The 20599-nt window shown below is 41.9% G+C and overlaps 1 protein-coding gene across 1 annotated transcript in view; it reads left to right on the top strand.

Moving 5' to 3' along the window:
- Nucleotides 1-20599, top strand: part of MOCOS (molybdenum cofactor sulfurase) — a 424598-nt gene that overhangs the window by 337122 nt on the left and 66877 nt on the right. Inside the window, exon 9 of the mRNA XM_068236674.1 lies at nucleotides 10349-10511. Coding sequence (XP_068092775.1) covers nucleotides 10349-10511 — 163 coding nt within the window. The remainder of the gene's footprint in view (nucleotides 1-10348; nucleotides 10512-20599) is intronic.

The raw sequence follows: 20599 nt of genomic DNA, 5'->3' as shown, positions 1-20599 counted from the left end.
TGCTCAACAAGAGGTGAAGAGGAGAGAAAACCAGATGTGGAGCTTAAGCTGGTAAATACTCTACTCTGCTACAAAACTCTGCAAATGGAGGGACAGACAGTGGCTATCTGGGAAGCACTAGGACTCCTGGCCCCATCTCACAATGACAAAAAACACTGGTTCACACAACAGTCAGGGGTCCCAGAATCTGCCACAGACCAGGACCCCTAAACTACCATGCGATACCTAGAGGGAGATACAGGTGAGCCCTGGAATCATCATTACTGCCTCAAAACACGAAAAGCAAATGCACACTCCCAGCTAGCACATTCCTACCTTTATCTGCAGATGCCTGTCAGCCAATCAGGTGCAATGGTATATACTCTTTGTCTGCAGTATCAAATATAGCTGGAATTGCATAAATTCTGCAGCATTCAGGTGGGTGGCCTCGGTCGAATGTAATCATAGATTATGTCACTTAGCAGGGACACCAACGTGCAGGTAACCCCAACGTCAGACCCCAGCTGGGAGTGTGCATTTGCTTTTTGTGTGTTTCCCATCTCACAATGGCAAGAGCTACTGTCCTGGTAGTTATGCCACTGCAGCTCACGCTAGGTGTATTGCCACTCTGCTTGCTGGAGCAGAACACAGTGGACCAACAGATATGTAGATAGTACCTATGCTTTCCTGTGGGCCGAATCAGGCAAGCCCGTTTTGGTCATGACCCTTTTTTTCTTGCCTTTCCACACTAGACAATTCCAACTGGTATGATGTGTTTTCTTTTGAGACAGTAGAGTGTGTTGCCATTCTTCCAATGTCACCATGGCAATAGTTCAATAGATAGATTTTTAGATTTCCATGTAATTTGCCATGTAAAGTGACATTTCCATGTCATTTGCTGTGCGATTGCATGCAGTTTTGAATGTGATCATGCACATTTTCTTTTTGCTCTTGTGCTTTGCTGTGAGGTGTGTTTTCTCCCAAAAAAGCGAATGACTGGGTGTGTCCTTGACTGTGGTAGCACAATGTTTTGGTGGCTGTTAGGTGTGAAAGCATCAATGGGATAAAACATTCAGGAAGGGTTAAAGATAGGATAACTTAATGCTGAGGATAACTTAGAAGGCTAGTTTTACATTGGGGCATTGCAAAACCTATCTTAAAAGATTTGTAATTGTAATGGAGTTTGCAACATGCATTATGTGTGCAATATGGCGCATAGAGTGAAAGCATACAGTACATGAAGAATCAAATCTTTCCAACAGGCCTGCAGATATATACAGACAAAGATAAATGGATCTTTAATAATAATTTCCATGGCAGCCAGTGTGTGTCTGTATGTCCTTCCCCCACGCACATGCCCCCTCCTGCCCCATACCACTCTGATTAGCTGTGGTGCTGTGTCCATTTACCCCACACATGCCCCCTTCTGCTCCATCCTGCTCTGATTGGCTTTGGTGTTGTCTGTGTCCATCTATCCCACACATTCCCTCTCCTGCCCCATACCACTCTGATTGGCTGTGGTGCTGTGTCCATCTACCCCACACATGCCCTCTCCTTCCCCATACCACTTTTATTGGCTGTGGTGCTTTGTCCATCTACCCTGCACATGCGTTATCCTGCCACATACCGCTCTGATTGGCTGTGGTGCTGTGTCCATCTACCCCACACGTGCCCCATCCTGCCACATACCGCTCTGATTGGCTGTGATGCTGTGTCCATCTACCCCACACATGCCCTCTCCTGCCCCATACCACTTTGATTGGCTGTGGTGCTGTGTCCATCTACCCCACACATGCCCCCTTCTGCTCCATCCTGCTCTGATTGGCTGAGGTGCTGTGTCCATCTACCCCACACATGCCCTCTCCTGCCCCATACCACTCTGATTGGCTGTGGTGCTTTGTCCATCTACCCCGCACATGCCCCATTCTGCCACATACTGCTCTGATTGGCTGTGGTGCTGTGTCCATCTACCCCACATGTGCCCCATCCTGCCACATACCGCTCTGATTGGCTGTGGTGCTGTGTCCATCTACTCCACACATGCCCTCTCCTGCCCCATACCACTCTGATTGGCTGTGGTGCTTTGTACATCTACCCTGCACATGCCCCATCCTGCCACATACCGCTCTGATTGGCTGTGGTGCTGTGTCCATCTACCCTGCACATGCCCCATCCTGCCACATACCGCTCTGATTGGCTGTGGTGCTGTGTCCATCTACCCTGCACATGCCCCATCCTGCCACATACCGCTCTGATTGGCTGTGGTGCTGTGTCCATCTACCCCCCCCCCCCCCCCACATGCCCTATCCTGCCACATACCGCTCTGATTGGCTGTGGTGCTGTGTCCATCTACCCCACATATGCCCCATGCTGCCACATACCGCTCTGATTGGCTGTGGTGCTGTGTCCATCTACTCCACACATGCCCCATACTGCTTTGATTGGCTGTGGTGCTGTGTCCATCTAGCTCACACGTGCCCACTCCTGCCCTGCCCTGCTGTAAGCGGCCGTGGCGCTGAGCAGATGACATCAGAATGGGGCGTGTGTGCTGTGGGATATTGTGCACGCATGCAGCAGGATGGAGCGCATGTGTGCAGCACACATAACATCCAGAGAGATGGCATGCCATGCGCACTCCTGCTCCCCACAGTGTTGTGTGCCCCACCGCTAGTAAATAGATGTTTTCCATTTCGCAGCAGTAGTTTAATGAAGCGGGTTTTTTTCTGAATGTGACTTATGTTTGGGTAAATTATCTCCGCAGTTGTAATTCTTTTTCTTTGCTGTACTAATTAAGAAATACATTGAGCAAGTAATAAACCAGCATATCAGTTATAGTTTGCATTGAAATTGCTGATGCCCATTCAGTAACTGATAGCTTGATTAACGTGTTATAATTGAAAGGAGTGATTTCCATTAGAAATAAAAGTTATTATTAAAAATATATTTGCAGTAGAAATTTGACATTTAAATACTGTTGAAGATATTAATTGCTTTTTTGCCAAGTTAATGATATTTGAACCTTAGCAGTGGCTTAGCTAAATAATGCATGATAAAATAGGTGTATGGTCTGCGGACTGACCTGGCATCAAATAGTGCCGAGCACTGCTGTGTGGATTGCATAAATGAATGTCAATAACAGTAGGGCATTCTCCACACAACCTACTAGCTCAGGTCACTCACTTACAGTAAATTGGAAATTGAGGGCACTACCAGGGCAGTGACAAATCGCCCACATATAAAAGAAGCTTTTCCAAATAACAGATCATATTCTAAATGGAACACAGTGAAACTGAATAGTGAAAACAAATGATGAATGGCCACAGTTATAGCTGCATATTTCTACAGTCGGAACCTGTTCCTTGCTGGAGGCTTAAAAAGGAACAGTACACTATAAAATGCTATATTTTAGGTCATCAATTTGTGTGTTAGCTCTTGCTAAGTTGATGGCAAATCTACCGTTATACAGCTCAAGTATAAAAATTTGCATCAACTTGTTATTGTTGGCTTCTCACTTGACCATCTTGAAAGCACATCATGAAATTTTAGAAGGGGGGGGGGGGAGACATAATGAAGCAAGGGTGGGAAAGGGCATAGTGGAATACGGAGAGTTGCGGAGTATGAATCTAAAGTACACATAATAACATACCACAATTGAAGGAGAACCGGGAGAAGCGTATGTGTGTGTGTGTATGTGTGTTTGTACACCTAGAGAGGGCTTGTTCACACTATGGGCTTGATTCACTAAACCGTGATATGACAAATAGCACACCTTATCAAAGATAACATGCCTTATCAGAGTATCATAGCGAGCACTACGAACCCACAGGGGCTCAGAGCAGGACGAGTGCCATTGCCAATTAGCAGGCATAAGTTCATAGCACTCTCTATGCTACTCTGATAAGGCATGTTAACTTTGATAAGGTGTGATATCTTTGATAAGGTGTGATATTTGTCATATCACGGTTTAGTGAATCAAGCCCTATGAGCGCTTTTTATTTTTTAAGCGCTGGCAATTTTTAAAAGCACTTCAAAGGCGATTGAGCAATGTTTGTCAATGTGAGTATTCTCACATGAGTGATGAGCTTTCTTTCCAATCGCAAACGCGGCTCCTGCACCATTTCCTTAGCGTTTGCGCTTCAATACAAAGAATAGGGAAATCGCAAAGTGCTTGAAAAAGCGATTTGGTGAGCGCTGTTAAAAATAAATACACTTGATTCACAAAGCCGTGATAACTCTTATCACGGTCGCACTAACGATATAGCGCTGCGTAACATTTTTCGTGCAAAAACGGCCGAGATTTTGAGAGCAAACGCTACGTTACGCGCATTACAGCGCGCGTAAAAGCTAGCGCAACCATGATAAGTGTTATCATGGCTTTGTGAATCAAGCCCATTGTATTTATTCAGTTCCAGTTGATTGTCGACAGGAAGGAAAGAAAATCCCAAATAAAAGCGCTTAGAAAAGCGCAAATCACTCTGAAAGCTCAGGGAAAATCATTTACAAAAGTGCTCACAAAAGCGCTCAGTGCTTGTGTTTGCACTGGCAATTTCGAATGTGAGCTAGGCCTGAAACATGGTGAAAAATCGGGGGAGGGGTTTTTTTTTACCACTGCTCTGAGATCTTTTTAGCCCTGTGAATATGATCTTCAGTTATCACAGTGACTCGATTGGTATGTTTTTATTGTACAAATCGGACAGTACGGATTCTCTTTAACTGACTAAATTCATTGTATAACTCTCCTTAACTGACTTAAATCATGGTTTACCTCTCCTTTCCTATTTACCTCACAAATTATCTCTCTTTATTTGTCTATCTCCTGCATTAGCACTCCTTACAGTTAAGGTGAAAAATAAGTAACCTTTGTGAATCAATCCCTATGTATGTAGTGTCCCAGAATTGTATTCCTGTGGATCAAACTGATTGCAGTGCGGCACATTCCGACGGGGTAAAGCACAGCATGCAGTGTATTTACACTGCAATGTTCGGCTCTGTAGCATTTGCGATCTTATTACGGAACATTTGCACTTTTTAAGGAGCCTAAAAGTACGTTTTAAGAAGATAAGGGAAGTTAAAAAGATACAGTAATTTAGGACACATCGGCTCTACGGATGGACAAACATGTTCGCTGGCGGACAGTTTGTGGTGAACAATGACCCCTCACCGTTTACCACATGTTTACCACAAATGTTTGTGTCCAAAAGTTTGCGTTCACATTTAACTTTAAAGTCAATGGGTGAAGGCCCTCTACACCCAAAATGCCTGTCCGACAACTGCACCACTCCAGCTCATTGGGCCATTCCCTCTTTACAAACCCCTTTAAACCAACTTAAAGCAGACCTAAACTGAGAACTTCCTCTCTGCTCTAAAAGATAAGCACCAGCAAAATAACCTTTAAAGAAAAACATTTCTTCATTACAACTTATAGAACTCCAACAGATATCCTTCAGTGTTTACTTACTGGTTTCCTGGGAGCACAGAAAGTGTTAACCTTGTGTTTACATACTGTATTGGCACGGAACCAGGTAGAGTCAGACAGACCTGATAGTCCTGCGTTTACACTTGCTCATTACTTGCATATACAGTATGAGGGAGAATTATACAGGCTGTTCCCTGTAAATACACACAGGGTGTTCTCTTTGTCTCCTGTGCAAGAGTTCAGGTTTGCTTTAAAAAGAGTGTACACAGCATAACTGGATGCACTTTTTACCGTTTGTACTTTAATTTACCAGCCACTCACCTTTTGCTTCAACTGTCTCTTATAAAAGGCTCCTCCTTCCTTCTTTTACTACCACACTAAGCTTGAGTAAATCTGCTCAGGCAAAGCCCACTACACCTCATAGATTTGCTCCACTGCCTTTCTGAAGTTATAATAAACTCCACACCCATGTTCCTGGCTACAAATATGCCCATGTTCCTGTTTTTCCCCTGCCTTAAAAGGAACCTGAGGTATGAGACCTATGGAAGCTGCCATATTTATTTGCTTTTAAACAATACTAGTTGCCTAGCAGTCCTGCTGCTCATTCTGGTCAGTAAGGTCTAAATCACACACCTGAAACAAGCATGCAGCTAATCTTGACAGATTTGTCATAGACCTCTGCATGCTTGTTCAGGGTCCATGGCAGTGATGGCTAACCTTGGCACTCCAGCTGTGGTGGAACTACAAGTTCCATGAGGCATTGCAATACTCTGACAGCTTTAAGCATAACTCAGGGAGACAGAGGCATGATGGGATTGGTAGTTTTGTCACAGCTGGAGTGCCAAGGTTAGCCATCACTGGTCTATGGCTTAAAGTATTAAAGGCAGAGGATCAGCAAGACAGACAATGTGGATTATTTAAAATGAAATCAACATGTCAGCCTCCATATCCCTCTGACCTCTGGTTCCCTTTAAGCCATTCCACCAAGCAGGCCCTTCTCATCACCACATCAATCCGTACTGATACTATAACGAGAGACTTCAACCACAACTTTTGAAATTAATGTGTCTGAAAAATCCTTCCTGTACTTAAAACATGCAGGGCCATCTCAATCCAGAGTAGTTAAAAGCAGACAAAACATTCTCAATTACCATCCACCTTACAATTGCCTCTGTGTCTCCATACCCATCTGTCTCCCTCAAGTGTTTTCTTAATGCAAAGCAACCAAGAACACATAAGAATTCCCCAGAAAATTGATAGAGAAGAAATTGTATAAACACATGTTTAAAAAACGCCTGCTTCTGCACTTTTATAAACATATGTAGAGATACATTTCCGGTAAACGGTAAGCTTTAAAAATTGAATGTTAGCAGAATGATCTGGATTTTGTGAATCTGGAGGAATAATTTATCATGGTATATTCTGTTTACAGTGTTTATTCATCTCTATAGTAAGCACTAATCTCTATCAATGATCGAAGAATGGGTGTAAGCTAATATGTGTATGTAACTTGAAAAACTGGACATTTTTATTCAGTGTTTAGATGGTGCAGAGGCTTATATAGATTTTTTATTAATCTCTACGACTTGTAATTTCCGGTTATCGTCATGTATATTAAATTCCTTCCACATGCTGTTAGATTAAAATACATTCAGGTACAGGCTGCTGGAATGGGGAGAGGAGGGCCAGGGTTTAATGGCAGAACTCTCATATCGGTTCTCTGTGAATTGCACGCAATAGTGCTGACTCGGCTGCTGTTTTGATTACTGACAAATACATTTTAGTGAATAAAAGTGCACATATTTCTCAGGTTAACAAGAATGACTCTTCTGCCAGTTAGGCACGTTGTTGCAGTCTGAAACTGTATTATAAATTACAGTTGCAAGAGGATGGCTTCATTTTGCATTCTGTTTTATGAAAACGATACTATATTAAGAAAGGTTTAGTATTAGCCTACATGATTTGGCAGCTCCACTACAACAAGAAAAAGGACATTCTGACAGCAGCGTCTGCAATCTGAGATATAGTATGTCATTACCCAGCGCTTTCACAGCTACTACCCACTGAGAATTATTCCTAATTATACAAATGCAAAATATCTGTGTCACCAAACATAAGAGAGACAGCTGAGGCAGTTCATTTACCTGGCAATTGGGAGGGAATTTACTGGAATTACAGTAATAGCTTATCTCCTCAGGAACATTCTTTAAAGTGTCAGTGTGTTTAAAATGTCCGACCATGATCAGTAAACAGTAAGCATACAGTAAATCACTCATATTGGCCCTGTTTTAAAATACTGGCCTATCACTTTCTTTGTTTACAGTACCAAAGGACTCTGTACAGTGTTTGCCTGTACTGCTTGCAACCTGCATATTTTGACTATTTAATCACACAGCACTTCTCTATAACAATTTCCAGTATTAACCGTACACTTGTACACACAACCGTACACACTACAATGCTTTCGTTTCAAATACTTTTACTGACAAAAAGTCAGATTATAAATTTACGAACAGAAAGATAAGTTCCAGTGGGACAAAACAGGATACCTCCAGTTACATAATAACATGCGAACAACACATAAAATAAACCAGCATTTCCAGTGTATATAACACAGTTAAAACATGGCAGCATGAATCATAAAGTATCAGATCAGTCATAGATGAGGCTAAATATTTCTAGAAGAAAAAACCCGCTTCAAGGATTAGGATCAGCCTTATTATCCTTTGCCAACTGAGTTTCATGTGTTTTGATTAATGCCTGGCAAAAAAATCCTTTCCCTATTCGAAGGTGAACAAATCTTGGGAACAAATGATAAACCCTTCTTTAATACCTCAATCTGTGTCTCATTTATTGGTTCATCATATAAATTCATAACTTTTAAGACAGTGTGGGAATCCCCCTCAATGGTTATCTCTTCTTTCTCTACCACTGATGTGTGGTCCTTCCCCTCCTCTCCCCTGTGTAGCCCCATCTGTCCCTGTTGCTCAAAGTCAGTGTCTGAGTGGAGTTTTTTCCTTTGGGCCCACTCGCTGGGGTGTTTATGGTTTGTTCTAAAAAAACGAACACCTTGATTTTTCTCAGGAAGGGGTTGGGATTCAAGGGTGTTTCTCCTGTTTTTCTTTTTTTTTTTATGTTTATTGAAAACACCCTGGTTTCTTGGAGGGGAGCTCCTTCTATTCGTGTGTCTATGTGTTTTTACTGATGATTCAGATTCCGTATCGGATTGTACTTCACTCTCTGGCTGTGATTCTTCCCTGTTAGCTGTAGGGTTTTTGTTCGCAGCCCAAGAGTTTAATTTTATTCTGTTTGAAAATGTCACAGTCTCTCTGAATTTTGCGTTGTTTCCTGGATTTGATTTCTTCCCTTTATAAATTAATTTTTGATTCTAGTTTGGCTTCCAGACGATCGAAATCGGGATGTCCAGATGCATCTAATATCAATTTCTGTTGTTCCTTAAGTTTTATTTTTGTTTTTTCTAGAAATTTGCTCTCAAAGTCTCTCAGGTATTGCATCTGTACCAGGGTTTGTTTTGTTTTTAAATCTTACTACCCCTTCATAAATTCTACTTCTTCAGTATGTGAGTGGGGTTTTATTAGATTTCTCAGACCTCTAACGGTAATGCGTTCATCAAGATATACATCAAAACTTGCAATTTCCCAGGATGATCTGGTGTATTCTTTATATGTTTTGAATATTTCTTTAAAACCCTGTTTAATATCTATGTGCTTTCCACGATCTCGCCATCTATTTCAGTTACAGTTTCTTCTGATATATTCTCCCTTTCGTCAGGGAGTCTATGATGGGGAGTTCGGCTGACAAATAAGCCATACGCTAAACCACAGAATACTCTCTAGGTGTTTGGTGCACCTTGTTCAATAGGATGATATGAAAAACGTGCCACACTACCGAATGGGGGTACTGGTAATAACTTAATGATTACACTTTGCCCAAAGGGCTTGACCATATGTACCTAAAAACAGGGGTTGCCTTTTAACTTGTCCCACACATAAATCTGCAATTCTATCACCATGATTTGTGAGGAAATTACTGTACAAAATTATGAGGAATAAGAAACCATATGGTTAGTCTATGGTAATGCGTCTACTAAGGAACAAGAGTCTTTGCTGATCCCCCCCCCCCCCCCACTGATCGACTTGGTACAGTGGGGTGTCGCTATCTCTTCCTCAGTGTTACCAAAGAGACTTATATGGTGATTTTGTGTTCCTCTAATTGAATATTGTAACCTATAACATTCACAACGTTTAGCTGCAACCTGGGTGCGAGTCCCCCTGGTATTGGGGTAATTGTATGTCAGACAAAGGTCATATCTGCAGGTAGCCAGAAACAGGAGACCCCATAGGGGTCAAAAGTATAGGTAACTACCCTTTACAGAAGGGATACTGGGGTATCAAATAAACAGTGGGTGCATAAGTGTAATACATATATACAGTGCTCTCAACAATTGTTTCACCCCTTTAGGGGGCGTCGTCAGGAGAAGATCGTGAAATAATAAATACAGATAGAAATAATAAATACACTACTGATTTCAGCCTTGCTATGCCGAATGGGTCAAGCCATGGCTTGATGGCCTCATCAAGCCGCAACCCCGTCCATTCGGTACAGAGAAGCTGGCAGCGGTTGTGTACGGAGAGGAGCCCAATTGTCACTGGAATGAGGACAGTTGCAGATATAACCAAATAATATTGACATTATTATGCATAAAAAGAGTATTACCCCCGACATGTATATTTATCATGCATATTTACATGTTTTAATGTAAGTGTCACCTTTAGTAATTCTAACATTACTGAATCATTCATGTTTGCTCTTGGCCAAACTGTAATTTGAACTGTGTTTTTTTATTTATTTAGGAAAATAATTGTTTCCTCTGTCTACTTATTATTTTTATTATATCTTTAAATATATTTTAAATACATTTACTTTGGCCAGGTCTCTCACTGGCCTGTGGAAGAACGGGGACTGCTGTATGATAGGAACTGGATGATTGTGAATGAAAATGGAGTATGTCTCAGTCAGAAGCAAGAAACAAAATTATGTCTTATACAGCCTTCAATCGATCTGATCCGGGATGTCATGACAATTCAAGCAAATGGTAACCTGAATCTATTTTTAAAATGACACTTACCGGTCATTATATTATGTGTATAAAGTGAAACAAACTGACAAGAAGAAACATTTTATTTATAGATCTAAAAATAACTAAATAGGACTTTTCTGGTTTCCCTCAAAATGTTTTCTTTTTTTTTTTGGTTATAAAGGAAACATCTTAAAAAAAAAAAATCTACCGTATTTTTCGGACTATAAGACGCACTTTTTGTCCCCCAAAAGTGGGGAGAAAAAGTTACTGCGTCTTATAGTCCGAATGTTACAAAGTACCTGTCCGGGCGCTTGTATCAGCGGCAAGCAGCATGATCCGGTGGTGTGTGCGGCATAGCAGCAGCCTCTGCATATGCCTGTCCGTCTTGTATCTTGTCCCCTGAGCAGCGGCAGGATCTGTGTTCAGAACTCCCCGGGCGGCATAGCAGCAGCCGCTGCAATGATCTGTAATTCCTGGGTCATATCTTGCAGCTTGTTCCCCGAGTGAAAGCAGCAGCGCGATCGGTATTTACAACTTCCCGGGCGGCATGGCAGTAGCACTTGTAGATCGGTAATGCAGGTACCCGCTGTGGCTTTTTGTCCATTCATCAGCCCGGCGTCACTGTAACCCGGGCAGATCGGGATACTTCAGCCGCGGCGCTCGCAGTGTCCATCAGAGGCCACCATACTGCCTTGCTCATTGGTTGACCCCATGACCCCGGCGCACGTGCGCCGCAGGTCATGAGAGGGGCCAATAGACAAGGCAGTATGGTGGCCTCTGATGGACACTGCGAGCGCCGCGGCTGAAGTATCCCGATCTGCCCGGGTTACAGTGACGCCGGGCTGATGAATGGACAAAAAGCCACAGCGGGGACCTGCATTACCGATCTACAAGTGCTACTGCCATGCCGCCCGGGAAGTTGTAAATACCGATCGCGCTGCTGCTTTCACTCGGGGAACAAGCTGCAAGATATGACCCAGGAATTACAGATCATTGCAGCGGCTGCTGCTATGCCGCCCGGGGAGTTCTGAACACAGATCCTGCCACTGCTCAGGGGACAATATACAAGACGGACAGGCATTGCAGATCTTGCAGCGGCTGCTGCTATGCCACACAGGAAAACATTGGATCACACGGCTACAGCCTCACCATGAACCTCATTGATGGGTGAGAGCTCAGTTTCATTGTAGTAATTAGTTAGTGTAACTAGGTTGTCGGGGGCAGGGGTCTGTGTATTGAAGTAGTGTAGCTGGGTGGGGATATCAGGGGTTAGTGTAGTGTAGCTAAGGTGGGGTTATCAAGGGATATTGTAATTGGTGGGGGCAGCAGTGGATAGTATAGCTTGGAAGTGCATCTCAGATAGACATCTTGGGAGGAGGTTAAAGGTCTGTAAGATACTCTTGGACCATGGACGCACCTAGATTTAGTTTTTTTTTTTTCTTCCTGATTTTTGCCCTCTAAACCTAGGTGCGTCTTATAGTCCGGAGCGTCTTATAGTCCGAAAAATACGGTACTTACCTGGGGCTTCCTTCCATAGGCGGTGCTACACTGGGGCATGCTAGGGCATTGCCCCCCCCCCCCCCCCCCCCGAGAATCACTGTGCACAAGTCTCCCACTTGCGCAGTACATAAAGTTAACTGTTTCCAGGCTCCAGCAGCGTGAAGTAGACAGTATAGATCCCTTGCAATTAATGTATCTGGATGACACTTATATTTTCAAAAAAATATCTCTCCTGATTTTATGTTCCAACATTGTCAGTCAACAGGAAGAGAGTCTGAAGAAGTCTTACAACCTGAAAGCCAATAAACTAGAGCTTGTATTTTGCAGACAGGAAGTTTTTAATCATGATAATAATTCTGATTCAAAACTTCCTGTCTGTAAAATACAAAATCTAGTCTCTAGCAATGTTAAGCTACTAAGATAAGGAATTACACACACAGTGTTTTTCTCCCTCCTGCCTCTTCCCCCTCCCCTTGCTTTTAGTATCGTCAGACACAGGCTGGGGGCTGGAATGATTTGTCTGTGATCTGTCCACACAGGAACAGCTTGCTAGCAAAACAATGCCAGAAAACTAGCCAAGCACAGCTGTAGGTAACTTTTCTAACGTAATAGCACCATCATTCGGACAATCTGCTCTTCTCAAAAGCCTCTGAGTTCTGTTTGTGATGTTTACATTTGGTTCCTATCATTGCTGAACTAGTTAGCTTTAATTTTATCACCTGAGTTAGGCCAAAATTATCTAAAGCTCGCCACCCCTGCTCCCTCCGATGCAGCCTATTTGTCCCTCGCCACAGCTCTGCTCCCAGCTATTGTCCCAGGATCCCCTCCGTAGCAGCCGGCGACCTGGCGAGGTTGGCCGCTTCTGTACACCTTTAACACTGAAAAAAGTGGGGTTTTTTTGTGTGATTTTGAAGTTCTGACAATAGCTGATGCTTTAAAAAAAAAGGTTTGCTAATGTAAGTCTATAGTGTTGAGCCCACTGGAGCAATTGGGATTTTGGAAATTTTAATCGCAGGGCATGCAGCATTTTGTGAGCATTTGGGCTCAATACAATACCTAAGTCACTGGAAAATGCACCTTAAATCGCTTATAAAAGCACAAAGTACTAGCGATTGTGATAGTAGTGGGTCCATGGCCTAAGGGTGAAAAATGTTGATTTGAAAATTAAACAACCCTACTGGAGTTTATTGCTGCTGTTTAGATATTTTGCTCCCATACAGAGTAATGATGACCTACTGAACCCTTCCCTGCTGTCAAATGTTTTTAATCACAACCACACACAATGTTTGGGATTTTTTATAAGTTATTAACCTTTACAGCAAAAAAGGGGAAAAAAAGCTTATAAATAACTAAATTACCCACAACTGGCATCATATAACCTGTTTCTCACTTTGCTGTATGCCTTTTAAAATATCCTTCAAACTCTGTTATGATAACAATATTTCTACCACCTTGTACAGATCAGTTTGTTAATTTTGGACAATTATAACATGAAAAATGCGTAGCAAAAAGTTGTGTGCATTTATTTTGGCATACACCTTCCAAAGTGACTGTACAAATAAATTAGTTCTATGTTCAATGAGGTCCTACCTAAATAAGACTGCACAAAGATTGGTTAGACTTTAAGGTGGAATACCAAGTGACTATTTCCAAGTGAACTTAAAATATACGGTACACTTGTAAAGTTCTAATAACCCTGAAAATAACAAACTAAATGGCTTAAAGGGTCACCTGTCTCCGCCATCAGTTCATATTTTCCACTTCTCCTGTTCTATTTTGTGGAATTGGACTGTGGAGAGAAAGACTTTTTTTCCTGATACATTTTCTGTAGACTGGAATATATCAATCTGGTATAATATCTTTTGGACCTCTACTTTTAGACTGTGTTCGCAGTGACCATTGTGCTCCTTGTGACCAGTGCCGCACAGCGTTAAACTGCACTGCAATGTACCACTGTGAACGGAGCCCAAGGGGTTTAACTAGTTAATCACTAGGGGCCATATTCTATTGCTGGAGTTCTTAACTTAGGCGATGGGGGCATCGCCTAATCTAATTAAACTTTAGACCCCTCCAGGCGGAAAAGAACTCGCTTGGGCGATATAATCGCCCAGCGAGTTCTTACCACGAATCCAATTACCCTTATCATGTCTCCGGGAAGCGGTGAGCGTTAGCTTAGACCTTCAAAAAGCAGGTCTAAACTAGCTAACGCACGTTAGCTCAGACAGCGGACCAATGGGGAGCCCGGCTGCAGATTCAAAGATGCTTTGCCCGGGCTCCTTCTATGCGGACAGTAATTACAGTGTTAGATACACTGTAATTACGTGATGGATTGTGCGGCGAGAGGCGTCGGGTGATCGGCGGCAGTACGTATGACAGGGGAGCCTTTGCAGAGCTGCGCGGGGGCTTCTAAACTGTGCGGCGACCCGACGGGGAGCTCTGGGGGTCTCCTTATTAAAGGAGACCCCCAGATGCTGCGGCGGAAGATGGCGGCGATGTTCAGCGGGCGAGTGCGCATGTGTGGGGAGTGAGGCCGTGGTGCTGATGGACAGCACCACAGCGTAAACCTCACTCCCCATCGCTCTGTAAAAGGGAGCATCGCTCAGGCTTTCGCCTGAGTAATGCTCCCTAACGATCGCGCGAAGGATATGGGCAATAGGATTTGCCGGTAATCCTCGCACGATGGCAAGGTGATAAGTAGCTCGTATCTGCAAGCTACTTATCACCTTGAATACGATATGGCCCTAAGTGTTTTTTCTCCTTAAGGACCAAAGCAATTTTCACCTTACAACACTCCTCCCATTTATTCGCCAATAACCCTAAGAACTACTTATCACAACAGAATGATCTATACCTTGTTTTTTTTTGCCACCAATTATGCTTTCTTTGGGTGGTACATTATGTTAAGAATTATTTTATTCTTCATGCATTTTAATGGAAATCATACCTAAAAAGGGGGAAAAAAATAATTATTTTTCAGTTTTCAACCATTATAGTTTTAAAATAATACATGCTGCTGTAATTAAAACCTACGTATTTCATTTGCCCATTTGTCCCGGGTTTTAACACCGTTTACATTTTGTCCCTATCACAATGTATGGCAATACTATTTTATTTGGAATTAAAGGTGTATTGGTGTATTTTTTCAGGTTTCTGTCCGTCACTGATTACAAGTCTTTATTTGCAACAACAAAAAAGTAATATACACTCTTCACATACATATTAAAAAAGTTTAGTCCCTAAGGTAGCGATTTATATATTTTGTAAATGTCACTTAAGTGTTAAGTGTTTTATTTTGGTAATTATGGGAGGATGAGTAAGGAGTAATTGATGGGGTATTATATGCATTTTTTTATATGTATTTTAGTATCATTATTATTATTTGTAGATTTCACCCACACTTTATTCTGATTATTTACTTTTTACTTCACACACATTGTACAAAAAGTAACGTGTGCATGCTATACTTTCACTTTTGTCATTGAACATAGCATCTTATTGATGCCGGTGTTCATTGATCCCAGGCACTTAGATGGGTGAATGGGAACTGTGTTCCCATCCACTAACCTGTGCACTAATGGGTGGAGATGAGAACCGCGCATGGGAGCAAACGGGAGAACGCACAGCAGAGAACATGGCAATAGACTAATATCTACGTCCCTGGGACTTAAGATGAAGTCCTGCACGGCGTAGATATACTGCCTGTGGTGCGGTAACCAGTTAGAGCTGTGAAATATAATTTTGCTTCCTTGTCCCCAGAATATCAATGTCACACTATGGGCTCTATTCACAAAACTTCTCATAAGTGACTTATTTATCACTCACTTGATAAAAAATATACTTTCAGCACATTTACAAGCAAAATAATCACTCAAAGTAAGTTGTTCCTAGTTAACTTCATTTAAATATCACTTTTTCTTGCCTTAATTATATTATATTTTTGCTCTTAGGGAGCTTAAAAAAGTAACATAGATAAGGTGAAAACAGAGGAAAATAGGTGAAAAAGCATTGTGAATCATGCCCAATGTGTTATGCTGAAGGGCAGCATCTTAGGAGTGCTAAATCAAATTGACTTTGCCACCTTCAAGAATGTTTACAAGTTATTATTATTATTATTATTATTATTATTATTATTATTATTATTTATATAGTTCCAGTTGGCAGCCTAAGGCTCTTATTACATTTGAATCCCTTTATATAATGTGTTATATTGAACATTGAAACTTGTAATGTAGAAGTATTATTGTTATTGATTTATAAAGTGCCAACATATTCCGTGGCACTATACAAAGTAAGAAAAAAAATACTGGATATATAATAATACAGACAATGATATACATCAAATACGGACACTGGCACAAAATACAGAATTGGTAATTACAGTAACAAGTGCAAGCTAAAGAATGAATAACAAATTCCAGACACAAAAGGGTGAGAGAGCCCTGCCCTTGCAAGCTTACAATCTAAAGAAATGGTAGGGAATACGAGGTGTGGAAGCAGGGGCGTAGCAATAGGGGGTGCAGAGGTAGCGACCGCATCGGGGCCCTTGGGCCAGAGGGGCCCCGAAGGGTCCACCCTCTATCACAGTATTAGCTCTCTATTGGTCCTGTGCTGGTAATAATCACTTCTATAGATGCTTTGAATAGTAGTAATCCTTAACACACTGTTCCCCATTCCCTTCTTGCACCTCTGACACTGGGGTTGTCCTTGGCAGGTTTTGGTGCGCTGTATCAATTGTTATGTATAGAGTGCTTGGGGGGGCCCCATGTAAAACTTGCACTGGGGCCCACAGCTCTTTAGCTACGCCACTGTTGACAGTGGAAGTATACAGTATTCATACAGGCAGTGTGTTTTTAGGTTATCTAGTAAGGAGTAGAGATGGCACGAACTGTTTGCCGGTGGACAATTCCCAGCAAACATCGAGTGTTCGTATTTGTGTCGGCAGGTGAACACATGGCGTATTCTACTTGGCCCCTATACATCATCATGGAGCCAACATTTGAACCCTCACCCCAGAGTCAGCAGGCACATGGCAGTCAATCAGCTATCCCTCCCCCCTCCTGGACCACCCCCTCCTCCTGGACCACCTCCCCCACCCCCATTAAACCCCAGCACGGCAGCCATTTTACACTCAGCCTGTGTGCTGTGTGATACAGTTTAGGAAGAGAGACCTGTGCTGCAGATAGGGAAAGCGGTAGCTAGACCTGTGTTCTGTGTCCCCAGTGGAGTTTCTTGCTGCTTCAGTACCAATTCACCATCTATATAACCCCAAGAGCCCTTCTAAGGGCTATGTTTTGTTCTTGTGATATTGTTGTTCAGTGTGCCCACACAGTGCAATTTAGCTGTTGTAGACAGTTGCAGGCAGTGCTTATTGCTACAGTAGTTCACCCAATCGCCCTTCTAAGGGTTGTTTTTCTTTTTCTTGCTATTGTTATATTGCAGTGTCCAGCACATGGTAGTTGTTGGAGTCAGGTCAGCAGCCACTACACACCACTACACAAAGAGTGCCACCGAGAGGACTAACATTTATGTGCTGGAGGTGTCAACTAGTAAAAACAATGATTTGCTCACCGGATGTTATCACTAAAGCTCTTTGCGGTTGTTTGCGGCGCGTTAAACTGTCAGCGTAAACTGGACCTAACCCTTACATTACCTTATCGCCCTGTTCACACCCCGGATGTTTTAAAGCAGTTATTTCCACAAATTTAGGATTGCAATGGGATTTCTGCCCTTAAGAGATTAAAACACGACTCCGCATCAACTGCGTCATTTTTTATGGGACTTTTGCCATGGGTCCCCCCTGGCATGCCACTGTTCAGGTGTTAGGCCTTTTTAAACAACTTTTTCATCACTTTTGTGGCCAGAGACAGTCTCTATAGATTTAAATTCGCCTGCCCATTAAAGTCTCTGACAGTTTGCCCGTTCGCAAACTTTTGCGGAAGAATCGCGTTTGTGTTCACAAACCGAAAATTTGATGTTCGCAACATCAATACTAAGGAGTACAACTTGGCCAGGGGTTGAAGGAGGAATGGTCTAAGTAATAGCAAATACTTGTCGTAAAAGTGAGTTTTGAGGGATAGATATCAAAGGTTGGAGCAAAATAAGCTCATGTGCAGATCTGAGATTGCCGTTTGGTTGGTATCTGGAAACAAATGAGGACATGTATAGGGGAGAGAGACTGTAGAGAGCTTCGTAGGTTAGGGTTAGGACGGACTTTAAATTAGATTCTCTTGGTAATCGGCAGCGAATGGAGAGCTTGGCAGAGAGGTGCAGCAGAGGAAGAGCGAGGAGAGAGGAATGAGTCAAGCAGCCGAGTTCAGTACAGATTGGAGGGGTGCCAGTCGTTTATTTGGTAGTCCACAAAGCAATATATTACATTAGTCCAAACCAGCTATTAATAATATCATATTACTGTACATTACTAAAATTTTGGGAGCAGGAAAAAATGGCGCACAGCCCCGCCTGACCATTATGGCGCCATCATTCAATTTACTATAAAACGCAATTTAACGTTTTGGGCATAGCTGTAATCATGCTGAAAAGAAGACATTATAGTGCAGGGAGATTGAGAGCTCAAAGCAGTGTTGGTGTTAGCACAGTGGTAAGGAATTGGCTTTGGAGTTACTTTTGCTGGTTCGAATCTACTCAATGTTACTTTTTTTTTTCTTTAATTGATAAAGATGCGCTGCTATTTATGAAGTAATAAAAGATATGTTTAAAAATAGTTTTCTTATGAAATTTTGTGTTCAAAATATCCCAGCTGCAGAACGTATGCAAGGTTAAAAACGAAGTGGAAGCACAGAATAAAGATAAGAGACAAGGACTTACTGGCTGCAAACTGACAAAAAAATAGAAGTAGTGATCAGTCAAAGGCTTCTAATTCCTTTTCTCTCATCTATATGCCGTGCTCCCACTTCGTTTTTAACCTTCCATTATACGTTCTGCAGCTGGGATATTTACAGCATAAATATTTTACTTCATAAAAAAAGTATTTTAAACTAACCTTTTAGCACTTTATTGATAGCAGCACATCTTTATCAATTTAAAGAAAGAAGAAGAAAAAAATTAATGTTGAGCAGATTCGAACTAGCAAAATTTTCTTCCTAGCCAAGCGCTTTACCACTAGGCTACAGCTTCTTTACTCTTTGATGCTGTGTAAGAATAGTTAAATATTCTCACTGTCCTCTATGTTCAACAGCACCATCTAGTGTTAAAATTCCACCGCAAACACCGCAGGGCAGCCAGAGTCAAGTGTGCCGTGTTAATAACGCTGACAGCGAGACTGCAAAAGTTTCCGACATCCAGATTACATCTTTTGGATGTACGCACCGCATCCTGACCCCACGGTAACAATATGAAAACGGTATTTATCGTGTCATAAATACCATTCTCCTAAATGTAGGATAACTATATATGCTGAAACAAATCAAAACGGTATTTAGCAATTAGGTTAAAACGCTAAATAGCGTTTTAATCACCATGCGCCATTTTTTCCAGGCGCCACTTTTGACTGTATGCAACATTTTAGTTGTGTCCTGAGTGAATAATGGTCGGATGAAAGATTTGTTTTTGAGCTGGAGATCTGTATCTGACCTACAGTCAAGTACAGTATAAAGCAGAATGCTAGTTACAGTAAGTTTTGGGCTTTTTTATTAAAACGGGATCTTTCTTTTAAAGATCACTCGGGTTTCATAATGTAAGCATTATTTATGTGCTCCTGTTTGCGAAAATACTATCTGATATATCACTCACGGTATACATATTTGACAAGAATGGATAATTTAATATACATATATATATATATATATATATATATATTACCGTATATACAACTGTAGCATACTTGCACAGTGTAAACATAAAACTGCATGGTCAGTACAATAACACCAAGGTGTAGGAAAGAGAAGGCCATGCCCATACAGGTTTATTCCAATAGTGTGTGTGCGTGCGTGCGTACGTGCGTGTGTGCGCGTGTGTGTACATAACTGTTTACGTACATATGTGATAGGAGTGATACGCGAGTGATACATACAGTATGTGTATGTGTATACAGTACATGGGAGTGCATGTGTGTGTATCTATGTGTGTGGCTACCCACTTCTTTTTTTATTCTTAGAGAAGATCTCCACCAAGTTCTATTAAAACTGGTGCAACATTAGAATACCATTTGTGATTGAGTCTTTTTTCTTTAAATATATTTAGCGCCATCATTAATATTCCCTGAACTCTCTCTGTAACTGTCAGTCTGGTTTATGGCAATTTAGTTAGCCTGTTCAAATGTTTGATTGGCATCTTTGGACAGCAACTTTACTGAATAGGTGGGTAATTTGTATCGCTGGTGACATAAGCAGAAAGCATAGGAAAGCCTGAACCTCTTGAACCAATAACCAGCAATTATGAAACCTAAACAAGATTGTGTGTGTGTTACTTCAGAACATGGACAAAGAGGGATCCGCAGACCAGACCAGGTTGAAGTAAAAAGGCTGATAAGTTTATTCGAAAAAATCTTCGGGCCTACCATCTGCCCTTAACCGCATCGGGCCTACCATCTGCCCTTACTACGATTAAGGGCAGATGGTAGGCCCGATACGCCTGAGTTGATCCTG

Source organism: Hyperolius riggenbachi, chromosome 5, assembly GCF_040937935.1.
Source record: "Hyperolius riggenbachi isolate aHypRig1 chromosome 5, aHypRig1.pri, whole genome shotgun sequence".
NCBI classification, from domain to species: Eukaryota; Metazoa; Chordata; class Amphibia; order Anura; family Hyperoliidae; genus Hyperolius; species Hyperolius riggenbachi.
Note: the sequence above shows the minus strand (reverse complement) of the source record. Positions and strands in the feature narration are given on the sequence as shown.